This window comes from Hippoglossus stenolepis, chromosome 11 (genome assembly GCF_022539355.2).
Source record: "Hippoglossus stenolepis isolate QCI-W04-F060 chromosome 11, HSTE1.2, whole genome shotgun sequence".
Taxonomy (NCBI): domain Eukaryota; kingdom Metazoa; phylum Chordata; class Actinopteri; order Pleuronectiformes; family Pleuronectidae; genus Hippoglossus; species Hippoglossus stenolepis.
In genome coordinates, this window is record NC_061493.1 from 21787241 (window position 1) to 21807018 (window position 19778).

At 43.8% G+C, this 19778-nt stretch overlaps 1 protein-coding gene across 1 annotated transcript in view; it reads right to left on the reverse strand.

Moving 5' to 3' along the window:
* Window positions 1-19778, reverse strand: part of lig1 (ligase I, DNA, ATP-dependent) — a 44205-nt gene that overhangs the window by 5752 nt on the left and 18675 nt on the right. Inside the window, 8 exon segments of the mRNA XM_035169826.2 lie at window positions 3090-3143; window positions 7191-7343; window positions 8143-8225; window positions 8807-8951; window positions 10540-10611; window positions 12281-12391; window positions 17046-17141; window positions 19436-19551. Of these exon segments, the coding sequence (XP_035025717.2) occupies window positions 3090-3143; window positions 7191-7343; window positions 8143-8225; window positions 8807-8951; window positions 10540-10611; window positions 12281-12391; window positions 17046-17141; window positions 19436-19551 (830 nt within the window).

Sequence of the window (19778 nt, forward strand, 5' to 3'; positions counted from 1 at the left end):
TAACCATCAATATCAAATATGAGAAAATATATACACATACACAAGGTAAGAAATAGGGCAGAGCATTCACGGACAACCTGTGTAAACAGACAGTGACAGAGAGGCTTCGGCTGCCGGATCCTGCTGCGGCCGTACAATCATCTCCACAGAGACGCCACAGTTTGAACTCCCTCGTATTCAAAGGCCTGATTGTCAAGAAAGTGTGATTTCCAAACCATGAAAGGTTTCAAATCAGAAACACCTTCACATACCTGCTATCCACCTCTTCAGGTGAAAACACAAATATAACCTCAGGCGTTGGCTCAGCTGTTCCTGTTCGGTAAAGCAGACCGTCTACTTCTAGAATATTTAATAGCACCTTTTTTTAAGAAATGGCACGAGCAATCATTCCGTCAGCGAAGGTGTCACACTTTCACAAAATGATCTCCCATCTCCTCCTGGTGTAAAACAACCATCTCAGAAAACGTGACCCTCAAACCGTGCAGCGTTAACGAGACCGCGGCCGCAGAGCTGGATCATAGTTAAGTAAATCTGGGAAAAGGCGCCAGCGCCAGTGGCTCATGGTTTCCTCTCACACTGTTTATACTGTAGGCATTCAAGTGATACTCTTATACAGAGTGAATTACAATGAGCGAGCAGGTGGGCGTGCAGAGTCTTATAGAACAATTCTGTTCCGCTTAAGCTCAAACTTGTGGAACACCTATAGTTTTTATTACACACGTCTGGTACGTGATCCACGCTGAATACTGTTTGAAATGTTAATTTAAATACAGTCATAATTATACCACCTTTTGCATGAATAGGGGGAGTGGGAGCTATTTCAGTTATATGCCACTATTTGTCAACTAGAATAAATTTACGGCTCTTAGCTGTCGGTGATGAATTCATCTGGAGGGCAAATGTAAAGCGACTTATTTAAGGAGAGTAATTATAATCAAGTGCTGCTGCTGTCACCCGAGGGGAAGCACAAAGAGTTTGACTTCTCGTTTAACAAAAGGAAAAAACGGCAGGGTCTTGGGTTTTTACTGTAAATTCTAATTTTTCTCTATCAAAGAGGCTGATCAAGAACAAATAACGGAGCGCTGGCTTTTAATGTGGAGGAGAAAAGTCAAAAGCAAACAACAGGTGGGTGCAAAGGCCGTCATGGAATCAGGCGGAGGAGAAACAGCTCCGCCTGCACACAGTGACTCACTATTGTGATCGGACAAAGACGGACACACACAGAAAGGAAAGAATACAACACTGAATTTATCAAGGAAAGGACTTGTGAATTTATGCTGCTTCATTAGCGTCCTTTTTATTTATTATGATAATGTAATCATCAAGCTAATATTCGAGATGTAAGAAAACTGCGACCGCTCTGCTCTTCTTCTGTGTTCGGCCCAAACAAGTCACTCGTCAATCGTCTGTTTAATAACAATCTTGTGAAGATTTTGAGTTGAAAAAGAAAAAGCGGAGAACGGGCCTGAGAGCTGTACCGGCCCAAACGCCCGTGTACCAGTACTTTATCAGAATAAACACCAGGACGGGAGGAGATGGGATCAATGTGTCCCTTGTTAAATCACAGCACCACCCAGAGGAGCGTGAGCCGGGCCAATCGCGTCCCTGCCTCCAGTCCCATCAGCCCGCAGCGCTGCAACCAACGCAACACGGCCACACCGGCAGCTCGCCTGGATTCACCATCCATCACTTTCAGGGGGGGGTGGGCTTCGTTACAAAGCACCACCGCCCACAGTGGATTGGTGTGAAGAGGAGGGAGAAAACACACAGGTTCCTCTGGCTTCTCAATCACTGCTTCACTGGGATTCTGCACCGAGCAGCAGTTTGCCCCACCGAGTCCAAACCTTAATCTTGTTTCTTTTTTTTTTAAATTAACTTCAAGGATTTGTTTTATCCCCAAACCCCGAGATTGGAACAGTCAGTCACAATTAGTCCGTTTTAAAACAGCCTCTGTACTTTGCTTCTGTAAAAATCAGCTTTTCAAAAATAATACAGGCAACAATTTAAGAATAAATCAACAACAGATATCATTCTCAGAGAGCAGTTGTCAATTTCTTCCGACGCCGCCGCCGCCGCTCTGGAACAAACCTCTTCAGCAGTAAATTGAAAAAGCAATTCATTTCCCAGCGTCAGCGTGAAGCTGCACAGTTGCTCCAAGTGCACTTTTTATTGGTGAAACTGAGGTGGTTTATGATCTCGGCTCCGTATTTCACAAGCACAGACTGAATTCATACATTTCTATGCCAATATAGATATTTTAAAAGCAACGTTATTTATATTTCTGTACTTTCCTTTAAGTGGCGTATATAGCGTGTTCATAACAGTAGATACTGTATGTGGACAAGCCTCGGGGTAGAAGGAAAAATCATTTTCTGTAAAAACCCGAGCTTAACTCTATGACTTCTTATTTTGTCAAGTTAAAAGGTACCCGGAGGCAAGGTTACAAAAAAGTGACGGCTTTATTATCTCTGCCGAGGAGTTTCTGTTTTCACCTCTGTCTGCTTGTTTGCTTGTGAGTAAGATTACGCAACAAACAATGAACAGATTCTGCACAAAACTTGGGAGGAAGGATGGGTCAGAACAACTCATTCCAGGTTTGGGAATTTTTAAATCACTTCTTTTATCATCGTAAAGCGTTTATTGAAATTTTCACAATTTTCCCAGGGAATAATTAACTGATCTTGATTGAAATCAGGCAGATTAAAGGGACTGATATCGTTGAGTGTGTGTAATTTGGTGCATTTGGTGAATTCCAGCGACCTGTCGGGCCTCGGCGGAGACAGAGCCACTCTACAGCAGGTTGACTTGTATCTTTGGAGGATCTCTGCACACATTTTATCTCAGTTTGAAACTCTGCTTTGTACCTGAAGACAGAGAATGAGTATTTGTAGAAATTTCAGCTCCGTTTGACACGAAACTGAATCTGATTCCGTTTAAAAAAAAAATGAAGCCATAGCAGCAGAATGATCAATTTGGGGTTTTTGACTCTGACAAATGATGGTGTCAATTCCTAGCAAAAACAAGTGCAGAGTTGTGATTTCCACTGAGCTGTGGCGCTGAAGCGTGACAGTCGCACTGCGCCACTTTACCTTTAAGAACTTGTAATGTTGCTCCAGATCTTCATCCTTGAAACCGGTGCCGATCTGAAAGAGACAAAAGGAGATAAGAGAGGCGCACAAACACATATTCCCTCATGGTGAGATGGCAGACATTTGGCAGCGAGGAGAAGAACACAGAACAGCAAGCAACTACCCCCTCCCTCCCTCGTACACTATGAGAGCCTCGTCTAGCTGCTCCGCCTGAAGCTTTGTGTCACCTCTCAAAAGACCCGAACCCGCTGAGACACCGGCATCATCTAATGGGCTGACATGCACAGACAGAGGAAAAGAGAAAAAGCAGGCACATCATGCAAATATAGGATTTTCCAGCTCACAGATGAATTGTGAGGGTGATTTTTTTTTATTGCAGGTGTCCACGAGAACCTTTATGTTTTAATAATTAGTTCAATATGAGCAGGTTCAGAGGTGTTTCATTCAACTGTGGCACCTTCATGTATTCAGCTCGGTCTCCACGGGTCAATTCTCCACCCAGACCAGCTGCTGCACAATGTGAACGTCCTCTGGACAAACTGATCACACCACATATAGAGGAGCCTTCAGGACACCTCCTTTATGTAGAGTAGTAAATCACACTATTACATGCTCTGGTTAATCAACTGTGCAATGGGATGTGATTTTTATCCAATGCACATTCAACCGTTTTAAATATTTAAGGCTGTTAACAAACAAAAAAAAGACCTTGTTGAGAATTATGCGTCGTGAAATCAAGAAACTGCCTAATTAAACGTTTTAAAAGTCTCAGTGTTTGTTTTACACACCACGTAGATGGTTGGTGGTACGTTTGTGTTAATTGTCATCTCAACACAAGCAGCTACTCATGAACTTTTCCATAATTAAAAATCAAAAAGAGTATTTGAATTCAGGATATATCGCATCAGATGGAACCGGGTGAACCTATCGCTGAATGACGACATCACACACAGGCCTTGATCAGCAGGTCTCAAGTGTGACAGGACTATTTACAGTCAGTTTTCATTCCCCTTCTCTCGCTCAGCCCGTTTCCTGTCTATTCTTCATAATCTCTTTTGAATTAAAGTAGAGATAGTGGTATACTTTAAAGCAGAAGGAACCAACACACAGCAGCTGTTCCTGGATCAGCTGAGGACTGGCTGTCTCGCTCAAGGACATTTCTGTGGGACGTACAGTTTAAAAATTACATTTGGGAAATGAAGACAGTGACTAAAAAACTCTGCGTTCAGGGTTTGTGAAGTTTACCGTGTCAAGGACAACCAGATTATTTCTTTATGGATTTCTGCCTTTTGTTTTACGGCTGGCATTGACGAGTGACAGAAATAAAGAAAGATGACATGCAGCACGCAGGAAAGGTGAACGCCGCAGTCACATGACACCACAGAACTGCTGCATTGCCATGACGCACAACAGAGGTGAGGTGTTTCAGTCACATCCGTCCATCAGTTTGTTGATAACCTGCACTCTACGCCCTTAAATACTATCACAGCGTATTTTCTGCTTTACTCCATTACTCTATACTTTACATTCATAACTACAGGGATTGTGAGTTGGGCTCTGAGTGCTGCTAGATCACAGGTGACCTCCACTCACTGCCCCTGAAAGCATCCCGTGTCAACAGAGACAAGAGCAGCTACTGCGCTAACGTGCTGCTAACGTCACGTCTGCTGTGAAGATTGTTGCTTCACATCCTGGCTCAGTGAGAGCAGGTCATTCACTAACCAGAAGGTCGGTGGTTCGATATCAGTCCTTGGGCGAGATACTGAACCCTGTACTGACGTGTGTTGTGTGACAGAAAAGGTGATATGAATGGAGGCAATGTATGAATACTCAGAAGAGCTTGGAGTGGTCGATAAGACCACTCGAAGGTGATGTAAATACACTCATCTCTTAATATTGCCTGCATTTGAAATATTTAGTGATAAGGGTAAGAAACAAACACGCAGTAAGTCTCTTACAGCTACACTCTCCTTCCCAGTGTCTTTCCCCCTGTTCCGTTTTGATTGTCATTAAGGGCGCAGGAAACAAATGACATTGTCTGTAATATCCATAAAGTTTTATGCCCAGGAATATGACACTAGATTTACCACCTCGCAGTTATATGCCTCCACCAACCAATGAAGTTTGCAGGAAATATGGTCCCAACTCTCCCCCCTTCTGCTCTTCGGTTATGGCGTCGAATAATGGGCTGGAAAGTGTTTTTTTTAGAATCTCGCGGTGATCTTAACCTTTGACCTCCAAAAACTAATCAGATCTTCGTTGAGCCCGAGTGGACGTTTGTGTCAAATTTGAAGGATTTCGTCAGATCCGTCCCAAAGATGCTTCATTCACGAGAATCATCTGAGAACTGATGGAGTCTCTCACTCTGGAGCTCGCAGCTATACAGGCAGAGAAAGATTAATATGAAAATCAATAGCAGACAAAAGACGTGGGGTTACTCTGCCGATATCCTTCACACAAGGTGCAGTCTTCTGTTGTGTAGCTCAAACTCCCATCGAGCCTCCCCTCACCGATCCAGGACCGTTACTCCACGTGTGAAAACATTTTACAACGAGATTTTATTTATGGAGGAAGCGAGTGTGAACACGAGAAAACCACTAGAGCTGCCAGAAATGCAAACGCGGTAATCTCATGGGTGCTTTAACCTCCATCCGCTGCGGTGGAGCTGCTCAGCGTCCGACAGCCGAGCGCCGAGGTTGTGCCAGTGAGCTCCCAGGTGTGAATGTGTGGAAGCGTGTAAGGGTGAAGAAGGTGGTGCTGGGAGAAGGAGGAGGAGGAGGAGGAGGAGAAAAAAAGAAAAGCACTCGCTGCTCGCTAAAACCCTTTTTTCATGGATAAAGACATAAAAGCTACGGAGGGGAAAACTGGGGGTGGAGGGTTTTAACAGGACTGAGAGGAGACTGGATTTATGCTCGGTGGTGAAGTTCACGCTGTCATTATCGCAGACACACATTCGAGTGGTCACGCATGCTCCAATATATGTTTAGCACTTATCCTGAAATGCACCCTGTCATGCTTTCACTCACACACACACACAACACACACACCCCACACACACACACACACACACACACACACACACACACACCTCCAACTTTAGGGGGAAATGACACACACACACACACACAAACAAAAAAAACAACAATCGCATCCAAAATACTCTGAGCTGCATCAACATAAAAACACCCCGAAGTGCGCACACACGCAACAAACAGCCGTAAACAGGAAACTCTCACACTCCCCGTACGCTCTTTAGCACCTTAATGCTAAAGATCTGAAATACAAAATCGCACAGAAGAGACACAAACAAGTTGACAAACAAATGGCTCGAGGTGCAGCCGCACATAAAAATACACACGGTTGCCAGTTTGTTTGATACAGCGACTAAAGCTAATCCAGTTTATTGCAGTTAATCCTACTTTTATCCTGGTTTTAATGTGACCTGGCCAACGAGACGCTGGACGTTTAAAATGTTTTTTTGTTTTTTTTATAGGCATTGTAGATCTGCTAGCAAGCTAAGAACAGTAAACTGTGAGTGTGAACATTTATATTTTCTTCTTTGTTTATTACAAGAAAGCAGCTGGGTCAAAAGAACATCTTTATCCGAAGATAAATTAAAACTTTGCACGTTTCAAATGAAAATAGAAAAGTAAATATTGTACTGGGTTCTTCCAGGTGGCGTCTGTGGTTCTCGGAGAATGATTTCAGACACAACTTCAAAAACTCGCTCGGAGAAGCAGTCTGAAAAATGTCTATGGCAACACTTGGAAGTATAAATAATAACTTTACTTTGATGATCGGCACAAACAGAAACGTGTGGGTCTCACAGTGAAGGTGTGTTTTTTGCAAAAGTTGAAGATGGCATTTGATAATGTTTCTATATTGCAGTAGCGGATGTGCTCTTTAAAAAAAGTTGATTGGTTTTTATTATTTCACAGATTGTATAATGGGAATTTTGCAATGCAACTCATAAGATAAACCTCGAAAATCAAAACATTCAACTTGAAACCCTCAGGAGGAATAAACAAACCTGAAGACCCGTAGAGAACTTTAATTTAGTTTTAGAGAGTCAGTAGAAGTGTAGCGTGCAGAGACACACACCTTGCAGACGGACTGGAACTCCTCGTTCTCCTCGTCGTAGCACGCCAGCAGGAAGCCCCCGTAGGTGCCCGTCCTCTTGCCTTTCCCCATGTAGCCGCCGATCACACACAGGTCCATCGTGTCACCCACCCCCTCAAGGTAGTCCTTCTTCAGCTGGGGTGGGAACAGCGTTAAGAGTGAGAGCCATGATTAAGGGTTTGACAATATATCATACGAGACATTTAGTTGAAAAATGCATCTCAGTATTAACAAAACTACATCAGTTACGAGTCCTAACCAGGGAATGAGTTTTCTTTGCACGAATCAAAAGCCCGAGGGCACAATTATACGTAATTTATTAATAAGGTGAGGGACATGTCAGAGTTCTAAACAGCTAATAGATTTTAAAATGTTCTTGTCCTCCAGAAATCTGAAGACAGGTTGGAAGAAAATGTCCCAAGCTGAGATTTTAATCAATGTGAAAAATGTCCCTCTTAAAAAAAAGTTCTTTGTCTTTAACGAGGACTCGTCGTTCTTTCAGTTTTCTTTTATTCTGTTTGGTCGGAAGATGAAATTCTTCTGCTAAAATGTGCCACTTTATTTTGGCCTTTAAAAAAAAAAAAAAAAGATTCTGTTGTTTGTATTTTCCCAATAAACATGAACAGGAAAGCTTAAATAAATGAAGAACTTTATAGTCACTTTATACTTTAATGGGTTTGTGTCCTAAACAAAGTGTTTTGAATTGTGCAATACATAAAACTGTGTTGCCACGTTTGTGCATTAAGTGTACGAGGGTTACTACTGTTTTTACAGTGCTGACTCCCACAAGTAACACACACACACACACACACACACACACACACACACACACACACACACACACACACACACACACACACACACACACACACACACACACACACACACACACACACACACACACACACACACACACACACACACACACACACACCTTGAGCCAGTTATGAGACCGCTTGGCAATTTCATAGGTGGCATCCTTCTTCAGAGTCTTCACCATGAGGCCCTCACAGGAATCTACACACACACACACACACAGACACATTAATAAACACAAACACGATGTGACTCGTGCAGAAAGGAAATGAACAGATTATCTCTCAGATACACGAAAAGGTCTTTGTCTGCTTCTGTTACACACAAAGAGGGGCAGGACACAGCCGTATGACTCATATACACACAATACACACTGGGATACGCATTTCTGTGTTCTCTCTCATATACAGAGTTGGAAACACAAAGCAAGAAAACTCAATTACACAACTCACAGGCTCCATCTCTGTTGCAGACACACACTCGCGCAAACACAAATTCCAACCAACATCCTGGCTTGAAAAAGAGACAGCAGCACGAGTACACAACCAACACACACACACACACACACACACACAACCCTTGCACAATTTACACGTGAAGGCACAAATGAAATGAAACTTCAGCAACACACCCACACAACAAAACCTTCAAGTTGCACAGGGACAGCAGGCGAGGAAACAAGAGCACAGTTAGTACAGATACACAAAGTTCAAGACACAAAAAGACAGCGAGAAGGAAAACAAGTGAGAGTCTGTCACCGACTCGCACACTGGAACACACACCTCGAACAGACTGCTCCAGGAACTCTGCGATGGCGTCGGTGTTGTCGGAGTCGATGGATCGGGCGAACACAAACTCTCCCTCCACCTCTGAGAAGCTTTCTTTCAGCAGAGCCCGACGCCGACACAACGGCTGTCGCACCAGGGACTGCACACACACACACATAAAGTACACATGCATTATTACAAATGGAAAAAAAAAAACTGTATTATTACAACCATTTCCTCTTCGTGGCTTGAAGCATTTCAATGACAAGGATGAAATGCCATCTCAACTCGCTACCCACACAAACTCAGATGCAGTCATGACGGCTTTGGACACACATACAAACACCCACACAAATGTATACAGTCTCAAACCTGCCACACACACACACACACACGCACGCACGCACGCACGCACGCACGCACGCACGCACGCACGCACGCACGCACGCGCACGCACGCTCACTATGAGCCTGTTCCCCGCCACCTACTATTGTTCTTGAGGCATTAATCCAAAAAGATATATGAATTAAACTGCCACAAAACCACTTAACTTTAAATCTTTCAACACTTAGTTGTGGTAGAAAAGCACCTGAACAGAGAAATGATGAATCTGGGAAGCACTAAAGGGGAAAGATGCAGATTCTCACAGTAAAGAAAGAGATTTTAAGGCTTTTTTTGGTCTTGATTAAGTTCAGAGTCTTACCCAAGGACTGGAGGAGCCGGGGATCGAACCACCAACCTTTTAATAACCTCTGATAAGTAGACAACCCGCTTTACCTCCCGAGCCATATCACCATGTCATACAGCTGCCTTAATAGCCATGTTGCTAAAAAACACCGTTATTTTAATGCAATTTTAGCAGTAAAATTTCTTCTCGTGTCATAAAAGCTGCCAAAAACAACAAAAAAAAAAGGGGCCAAGGACATGACCTTGGGGTCCTACGTGGTGGCCACTGCTGCTCCTGTTGCTCGGTTGGAGCTTCAGCAGGAGGAACTTAGAGGGGACAGCATGAAGTAACTCTCAGGACATGGAGAGCTCACAGTGACAGGTGCTGCAGTGACCGGGGAATTGAACATTCCCCAATTTGTGGGCAAAGAGAAGTAAACAAACGAAGGACACGAGCTAATAAATAAAAGGAATGAGACACAAAGCATGTTCTTACGGAGACAAATGAATTCATAAAATTTACATAAATGCCATATTAGGGTGGGACGCAGCAATAAACGGCGGAGCTTAACAGTCACTGCTGCTCTTTTAATTACGTAATTTTGTTGTCATCCACTTGGGAAAATGGAACAAACTGATGGAGACGTTCGCGTATTCAGATTTTCTTGGCTGTTCAGCATTTGCTTAAAAATGCTGCATTATTTGGATGTAAACATAAAGACTCAATCTCGCACAATTACCACCCAAGACCGACACACACAGACACACACTTAAAGAAATGCAGCGCTTTCTCTCTCAAACACAGACTCGGAGACCGTCTCAGACAGACGCGCACACACACACACACACTCAGACACACTCCACTGGAATTACAATGAACGTTACAATCATTATCTCATTAGGGCCTCCAGTAGCACCATCATTGGCATTCAGGGAAGTTGTTGGCATCTCGGCGGGGCGATGAGTATGCAAGCACACTCACAAACAATAAACACACGCACACACACAGCAGTTTTAAATGACAACAGAAGTGCGGGGAGAGATCTCTGGGTAATATTTTCCTCATCGTCACTGGGTCTTACCTCGCCGTTGAGATAGAGGAGGTCGAAGGCGTACACGCACACTTGCACTTTGATCTCCGAGGCATCCACGTCCTGCAGGGAAGCATCAACACACATATGCATTTTAATGTTTTTCCTCCCTTGACAAAAATATGCAAATTGACGCATCTTATTCACAAATCGCTACATCTAACCTTGGTACTTGTTACAAAGAGCTCTTTGATTTCCCTCCCGTTCGTTTTTGAAAGTCTGCCACCCCGCCTTGCCTCTGCCTTTTGAACACATTGCATCGCCACGTTGTCTTACACATACACAATATAACTTCCTGCTCCTCTTCTACTTTCTCCATCTCCTACTCTCACCACTCCAACACCTTATCCTGTTTATTCTGCTCTTCTTCGTTCCTCTCAGTCTCTACAATTCTTTACTTTGACTGAATACAAGCTTTCCACCCGAGCCCTGGTGTAAGATTTCATGATTTCTGCACTATAGTAATATTGAATTCCTAGGACCAAGTTGTGTCGACTCTTTGTTGGCCAATTACTGTTTGTAATGTCAACCTCTTCCTCCTAAATGGCATCATTACAACTTGAAGTTATCCTGATCTAAACATGGCGGTAACGCAACTTAAGGGCAGGGTAGAAGACGGCTACTCACACACTGACAAACTGATAGTGAAACAGAGATAAGAGAAGAGAACTCTGTAACGTGAACGAGGCGATAAAAGTCGAACAGTGTCAACAAAAAGTGTGAATGCGGTGTTTTCACGACGGGTCGACAATGATAAATTATTAGTGCTGCTGCTTCAGGATCAGAGCAGAAGCAGCGGTTGGTTTGTATCGTGTCAGAGTCTCTGTCTGAGTTTCCTCATCCACTCTCCTGCTGACCTGCGCTCTCTTTACACTTTAACAATAAACAACAACACACCAGGAAACGCTGGAACACTAACTTTCCTATACAAGCACTATTTGTATGTGGTGAAACACATTTTGATGCATAAATCTCCTCTCGAGTTATAGTTAGACTTGGTTTGACGTCACAAAGAGAATCGCGTGGTGTCGTCCTCGTACAATCTAACAACATTACAAAACGTCTGTGACCAGTGGTGAAGGAAACTGATCAGGCAGCAATTACAATAAAAACCACAGCAGTCTCCAAATTTGAAAGATTTGTCCCTTGATTTATCGCTGCCCTCCTCATTACTTCCCCTCCGCTCATTAACAGTGTTTAATTAGTCCATATCGGGTTCCATCTCCTCAACTGAAAATGTTTCATTTCAACGAGAACGCTCGTGGTGGAGGAAACAGTGGAGATGCTGCCACATAAATTGCCGGCAGGGCAGCACAATCAGTTTGTGCATCAAACTGTCATTATAACTAATCATGATTTCATAGTGGCTGTAACAGTATCCAGCAAAAAGAAATCATCAGGATAATCAGTTTCACCCACTCTGCTCATCATGGGCTCCATATTTGCACTCTCATTTCTTCCTTCCTAATTTGCTCGGGTGTCATGGTGCATGCAGAAGACGGGGTAAACGCAGCAGTTTCACCCCGATGTGATTGGTGTGGAGGGAAGAGGTCATTATTTTGATCAAAACTATAAAAAAAAAAACAACACCTGACACCACTGACATTTGCAATCACACACTCCCCTCCGCTCTTAGACTGTTCCGTCTCATCCTAACCAATCTCCTCTCTGCCTGCTGTACCTTCATGACCATTTGATTCCTTTCTCCATTTCATCCCTCTCCACATCATACCTTTCTTTTACGGGTGGTGAGGACCTGGAAGGGCTGGATCTGCTTCTTCTCACGGTCCCAGGCGACGGCCTCGGCGTCCAGGACGCAGGATACCACAGAGTCCTTCTTCACCTGCAGAGGAAATCGTTAAGAGACAGTGAAGAGGAATTACAAAGACGGATTATACTCGGCGATAGATGAGAGAGACCGAGAGCTTTTCATGATTGAAAAAGCCAGATGATGTTATTTACCCATCTGCGTATAAGCAACACCTGCTGTAGCAAACAAAAGATGGTTGGATTTACTTAAATGAAACTGTCAGACAAACTCAGTACGAGAATAAACTTGGATGTTTTTAAAAAAAGGAGTATAGACGCGTTCAGGCGGTTTCGGGACCTGCAGCTGAGCCTCAATTAAATGCTTTGAAAGTCAACACACTATCATCTCCCTTAAATTCATCACTACCCCTGAGTAGCCATGTCTGTTGCAGGCGTCTCTCACGCTCAACCAGTTGCCAAACTGTGAAACACAGCCCCTCGTTTGGTCGGATGCCCACACTGTGCCAAAAGCCAAATCCTCTCCTAGATGTGTTCTGAAGTTTGTGTTTCTTTCTTAATTCTGCTTAAAGGAAAATGCTTTGGCACCGGATGTTTCCCTGAGCAGGAAAAACACACCCAGCTCATGGGCAGATTACACTGACCAAGAGTGGCTGCTAATTATTTAAGCCACCAAATCCTGAGTGTGGGTCTTAATCTCTTATTTCCTGGTCATTTGGGGGCCACCAGGATTCTTTAAATGTGTGAGTTTACCAGCTGATCCAGACTGAGACACGATCAGAGAGTGAAATCTGAAATCTGATCAGACAAATCCAACCAGAGCTCAGAGTAGGAGACACATTAGAGGGAAGAGGCTGTTTGGAAATGGTCTGATATATAAAACATTACCAGTTATCCTCATCAGGTCATTAGGCTAAGTAATGCATTATTTACAAATTAACGCATCGGAATTAATATTAATGTGTTAATATATTACTATTAATTCATAATTTAAAGCAATACGGGACTATGGTAGCTTCGGGAAAATTAGTTTTCCTTCATTAATATGCAAAGTAATGCAGCAAGGTGCTGTAAAATCTAATCAGACCGTCTCCTCTGTGGAGCCAGTGTGTGTTAGTGTGAAGTGAAACTCACACTGCCATTGGTGTTTCACTGCCATTGTTCGTTTATTGTGTTTGTAAGAATGTGTGTGGACATTGAGACACTGCCATGAGAACATGATGTCAGACACTGGATGCATATTTTAATTTAAGCAATATCTCTTATCGACGCTCTGCCACATTAATGTCAGAAATCGATATCTGAGATTTAAACAACGCCGGCTACTTTCACAACACAAGTAAATTAAATCTACTAAATTGAGAATCGTAAATTACATAAAGACAGGAAAAAGCACAAATAAAATCAAATGCTTCATCTTTATAACAACAAGCAATTCAGGCACAAACTTCTCGCTCTGTTTGTTTTTTTCCATCCAAAAGCTTAGAGTTAAGGCCGAGTTAATGGGAAGACAGAAAGGTAAGAGACAGCAAAGGAGCGAGACGAAAAATGACAGAAAAGAAAAACAGGTTAAGGGCGTCGAGAGAATGACGAGAAGGGAGAGGAGCAAGAGACCGAAGACAGCGGGGAAAGAGTGAAAGAATATGTTTTTAAAAAGAGGGAGGGAGACGTGTGGATGAAAGCGAAAGACGAATGGTGAGAAGGGAGACGGGGATGAAGAGGAAATGAAAGCAAAAACAAACGAATATGTAAGGAGTGTGGGAGAGTTGGGAGTGAGAGGGGAAGGGTACAAGAGGCACAGAGACAGACCGAGAAGGGGAAACTGCAGACAGGCTGTATCACAGCGCTGCAAAAAAGATGAGAGGGAGAGAGAGCCAAGAATGAATAAGACAAGAGTGAGAAGAGAAGTCCAGGTGAGACACGGGCAGCGAGCAGTGAAGGAACGAACAGGTATCATCAAGATGTAATGAAGAAGAAAGGAGGGATGATTAGACGCGGCGACATGAGAGAAAGAGACAAGTGGACAGATGAAGCAATGAGGTGAGGGCGAGAGACAAAGAACCATGCAGCTTTTATAGATATGAAAAGAAAAGGGAGCCAGATGAAAGTCAGTGCGAGGGAGAAACGTGAGGGTTATGTGAAATGATGAGAAATGAAAGGCGGAGCCGGTAGAGAAACTCGTGCCGAGCTGAGCCCCCCCGAGAAAAAACCACCATCCATTCAAGTCAAGCTGGCACGGAGCTGTTGGTTTTCCACTGGACAGCAAGGGGCGATGGAAAAGAAGTTTTCTCAAGCTTGATTGTGTGTTGGAGGTGGAGCTAGTTCACACAAGCTGCAGCGTCAACATCTGAGAAATCCCTTTGATAGACGTGAACTCTGGAAAAACATCCAGAAAGTTTGGCCTGTGCATTTTCCAGAGCTCGTCTTTCACATGTGAAGAACGCAGGAGCAGATTGTCTGAGTCAGATGCTTTCACGAGAGGAAAATGCTCAGGTGAGGGGGGACGTCTGGGTTGAACGTGAAGGACACAGGACGAAACATGACATTTAAAATTCTACTCTCAAATCTTCGTCAGCATCTTCTACATCTATTCCAGATATACTCTTGCTGTTTTCTCACAGAAGCTCACTTGAATATTTTACCCGGGGGGCTGGCAAGAATAGTTCCGAAAAATTTGTTTCAGAAGACGTCAGCTTATGTCCTCTGCTCCTTTTACTTTTCCTCCCATCTGAACAAATGGTGCCACATAATTCCACATGTTTTCCACACAATTGTGCCCACTGCCTTTCGATATGATCCTGCTGGTTTGCTGTTGTTGCTTTTAAGATGATATTTGAGTCATTCCAGGGCTTTTACTGCTGAGCTAACAGCGGAGAGATGACAGGAAATGAAGGCACAGCCAAAGGTATATTGCAGTTCATGCTCAGTGCCAAGGCCACCGGAGCGCTTCTTCAGTGGAAAGTTTTTAATGTGTAGCAGCAGCAGCAGCAGCAGCAGTAAAACCAACAGAGCTGTGCAAGTGATGAGTAAACACTAAAATAAGCCTGATCTCTGAGAGAAAGAACGGGAACAAAAGAAGTTCAGCTGAACCCACAAGTCACAAAAGTTCTTCCGATACTTTTACAAACAGAAACGTCTCTTTAGTCACAACTACTCAAATGTTTCGCCAGTTTAACACAAGACACGACTTTGGTTTGAGAGGAGATTGGATCCCTGCTGCCCACAGCCGTGTAAGACCAGACTTCACAACAACAGGGAAATGTCCGGAACATTCAGGCACATGGTGGCATCGGGGTAGATCACTCAGGAGGAAGGACAGGAAATATAAATTCCACTCTGGAAATCCCGTGTTTTGGTGTCGGCACTTATCTCCTAAATCTCCACCATCTCTATGTATGTATGTATGTATGTATGTATGTAGCATGGCTCCTCTTTTTCATGCTGAGATATTTGCATTCATTTCATGGGTTTTTTCTTCCAGTTTTGCATCCGTCGCATGTTTGAAACTTCATCACTCACTTGCTGTGAATTAATTTTTTCTTGCTGTATTCTCACATGGGCTCCAAACCTCTGTAGAATGTCTGGAGCATATCAGGATCAACATTTCAGGAGAATATCCAGACTTCAGTGGATGTCTGGAAGCAGCTCTACTCATAAGAATATGATATATATATATATATTATATTCTTATTTCAATATTTGATTGTTGATATTTGCAATGCCTCTTAAATCAGTAAATACCCACATGCAATAATGGGATGTATCATATATTTATATGCGAAAGGTTTGATCCCCAAAATATAAATGCATTCTACAAAATGGAACTTTTAAAATCATTATGAGAAGCAGGTTTCTTAAAAACTCTGCTGTAGCCATTTTGTCAAACCTTTACTTCAAAAATAAAATGCAAGACGTCAGGTGTTGTTTTGAGAAACAAATTCATTTTCTTGTGTTTGAAACAGGCTAAAAAACACCAGTGCAGGAAGAGCCCACTCTGTTTTCCTTTTGTAAACAATAAATCATGTGTTTTACGAATTCCAGCTAAGGGACCCATGACTAACGTTGCTTGACTGATCCGAGTGTTTATTTAATTCACTAACTTGTCCTGATTAGTACAAACCAGGCGGGAATTTCCCTTTAATATTATTGATCGTTGACAGTTGTGTATTGGACAAAGTCGTGGTAAACAGGCACCGTAGAATGAGAAAGGCGAGAGCAAACTGATATAGCTTTATTAGTGACTGCTGCTCTGCACTAAAGCAGAACAACACTCAGCGGGCGGAGAGGCAGCGAGCGTGCTTGGATAACTCCAGGCCAAGTGCCAGGGCTTCAGGTACCGGTGATCAGCTTCTATCCTCTCAGCGCAAGCAGCTCCTCGCTCACCCGCAGCTTTAAATTAAACAACTTGTTGCTTCAAAATGTCCATCCTGAGTGAACATAAGAAAAGAAACTACTGAATGGCTCGCGGTGGGTCCTGACGGCTGAAGAGGGGACGAGAGCAAAAGCAAATGGCTTTCAAATGGGAGGCTCAGAGCAGGAGCGGGCACACGGAGAGCAGACAGATGAGAGGTGGGTTAAGGGAAAATGAGAAGACTGAGTGAGCGAGATAAACGTGTGCAGTTGTTACTCGCACACTGTAAAAGCCATCGGTTGACAATCACGGCTCACATCCACTCGCCTCCCCCCCCCGGGGCTGAGCCGCAGCGCGCTGTGTGTTCAGCTGTTTTTACCTTGGGAATGCGAGAGATGATATCAGGGTATTTGCTGGTGTTGTCTTCCTGGTTGCGGCTGAACACTCGCACCTCGCCGCTCTCCAGAATGTGAATCTGTGGGGGGGGGGAATAAATAATGCAAGATGATGAATAAAATAAGAACAAAGATTTAAAACTGGTCAGTGTTTATCTGATCGGTGGATGTTTGAGGAATGATTATATTTCTGTGGAATTCACTGCAATATGCGGACATCAGACTGGGAAACTAAAGTGGTCTTGAGTGCCAGTTTCCATCATCATCAGCCACCATTTAAAACCACCTGATTATTATGATCTAGCTCATCCTTGTGCCGCCAAAGGCGCAGACTCCACAAGACCTCCACCGGCATCATGTCCTGTACGCTGTGATGCCGAGGATTGGAAACGAACCCACAGATGCTTCCAGGAGATATAGTTTGAATCTGTATCTATTGCATGTCTGTCTGTGCTGCAGGGATTCCTCCTTTGTGGATGTTCCCTCAGGCTTATCTACTATTTTTCCATATCCAAATCGAAGGTCTAAAGTGATATACTGTAGGGTCTGGTAAAACCTATTAAGGGTACATTTAAAAAAAAAAAAAAGAAAGTCCGGTTGACTTGAAATATATGAATCTCAATATTAATCCTGTGCAGAGATGTTTAATAAAAGATGACTGAACTTCTAATTGATCTGTGGTGAATGAAATAATCAACTCGATGAGCTTCAGTTGTTCTTACTTGTACAACAGGATCCATTCAGAACTGTATCTACAGTGAACCGTTGCGTTTCCAGTCTTATCGACCACTGAGTCATTCAACCATTCACACATCATCCACACACTGTCAGCACAGCAGGGGCAGAGGTTCAGTATCTTGCCAAAGGACCCTTCAGAATGAAGACTGGAGTCAGGGATCGCTCCGCCGACCTTCTGTTTAGTGGACGACCCTCTCTGCCTCCTAACCTACAGCCTCCTCAGATAACAAGTCTAGGTTACTAGAAGAAGTCGTGTCAGGATTATTATTATCTCCTTGAGAATGGAGGCTGAGTCAAGGCATCTTATCCCACAGCCAGGGACAAGGGCGGCAACTCCCAGCACGAAGCAGAAAACACACTGATCCAGCAGACCTGCAGACCTGAAGAACTGCAGACCTCTCAGATCATGTCTTCTCTGCCGCTTCACGTCTCCATCAGAGGACTTGACACAAGGGTAGTAACAATATGTATTTTACATCTGTATTCATAGGCTTTTCTGTAATATAGTGTACCGTCTTAAACACACATTTTGTAATTAGGTCCCTAAATAGCCTCATTGTATTTTAAGTTGCCTCTTAGCTCCGAACAACTAACGACTCTGGCTCATTTCCAGTTCTTTTTTTCAGACTGATCAATAGATGTCATCACTGGTAAATAATAATAGTAAACTTAAATACACACAATAAGATCCTTGACTGATTAGACGGGACACACCGCATGAATACACACAGATATTTTGATTCATCAACTGCCACAGACGCAGATACACACAGTGACAAACACTGCGTACACACACACGCACAGTGAGTCTATTGGTGAGTGGTGTACCATGAGTCCCTCTGCTGGCTGTCTGAGGTAAAGTCCACTGCAGTGAGACCAGAGAGAGACAGAGCGAGAGAGCGAGAAGGAAAGAGAGAGAGAGAGAAGAGAAAATTGAGAGAGAGAAGAGGAGGACGTCATAACGTTCTCTCCTTCCCTCTCTCTCTCTCTCTCCCTCTCCCTCCCTCTCTCCTCTCCCTCCCTCTCCCTCCCTCTCTCCCCTCTCTCTGCTCATCTCTCTTTTTCTCTATTCAGCTCAGTTCAAAGACACTTTATTGGCATGACTGTCCAAAATTAACAATACAGCTGGAAGGGGTTTACATTACAGTCTCTTCATATGTTTCTCTCTCAAAATTTCCTCATCCCCCCCTCTACTGTTTCACCGTTGTGTCTTCATCTGCCTCTGTCTCTTAATGTGTCTCGCCTCCACCGTCTCCAGTCTCTTACCTCACTGCTCTAAATCTCCAACCCCTCCCCTCCTCCTCCTCCACCTCCTCCTCTCACAATGGTGGAGGTAGCCTGCTCTGCCTACAGGCCCAGGGCAAAGCAGCACTACTGTTTATCTTAAAAGAATAGGTGCACGCACACACACATTCACACACTGCAGAAACACCATGCATGCATGCACACAGTCAAGTGAACACACAGCGAAAGTCACAGAACAGCAATATCTCATACTCAAAGAACACAGCCGTAAGGTATACGCATACAAAATTCAGCCGGCATATGTTCGCTGCCAAACGCAGGGAAAACAGTTGCACTCTGTCACATTGCCACCTACATGCACATAGACAGACACACACACACACATACACACCTGTGCACGCTCGCCGTCGTACTTGTACTCGCAGGTGAACGCCGCCTCGTCAAACCTCTTCAGCACCTCGCCAACGCCCTTCGTGGGGTGAGCCAACATGGGCCTCAGCGGCACACCTGAGAGAAGAAAGGTGGCGAGACAACGTGAAGTAAACAGCTAAAAACAGCGGGACTCCAACCAATCAGTATAAAAAGATGCGGTTATGCATTTTTTATGAATTATAAACAGTTGAGAAAACAAATTGAGAGCGACCAAGGAGAAGTTTTTCTTCATTTTATCGGTGAGTGTGAAGAGGAGGAAGAGGAGGGGCAGGGCTGGCGCTTAACAGGCCTGCAGGTTACGA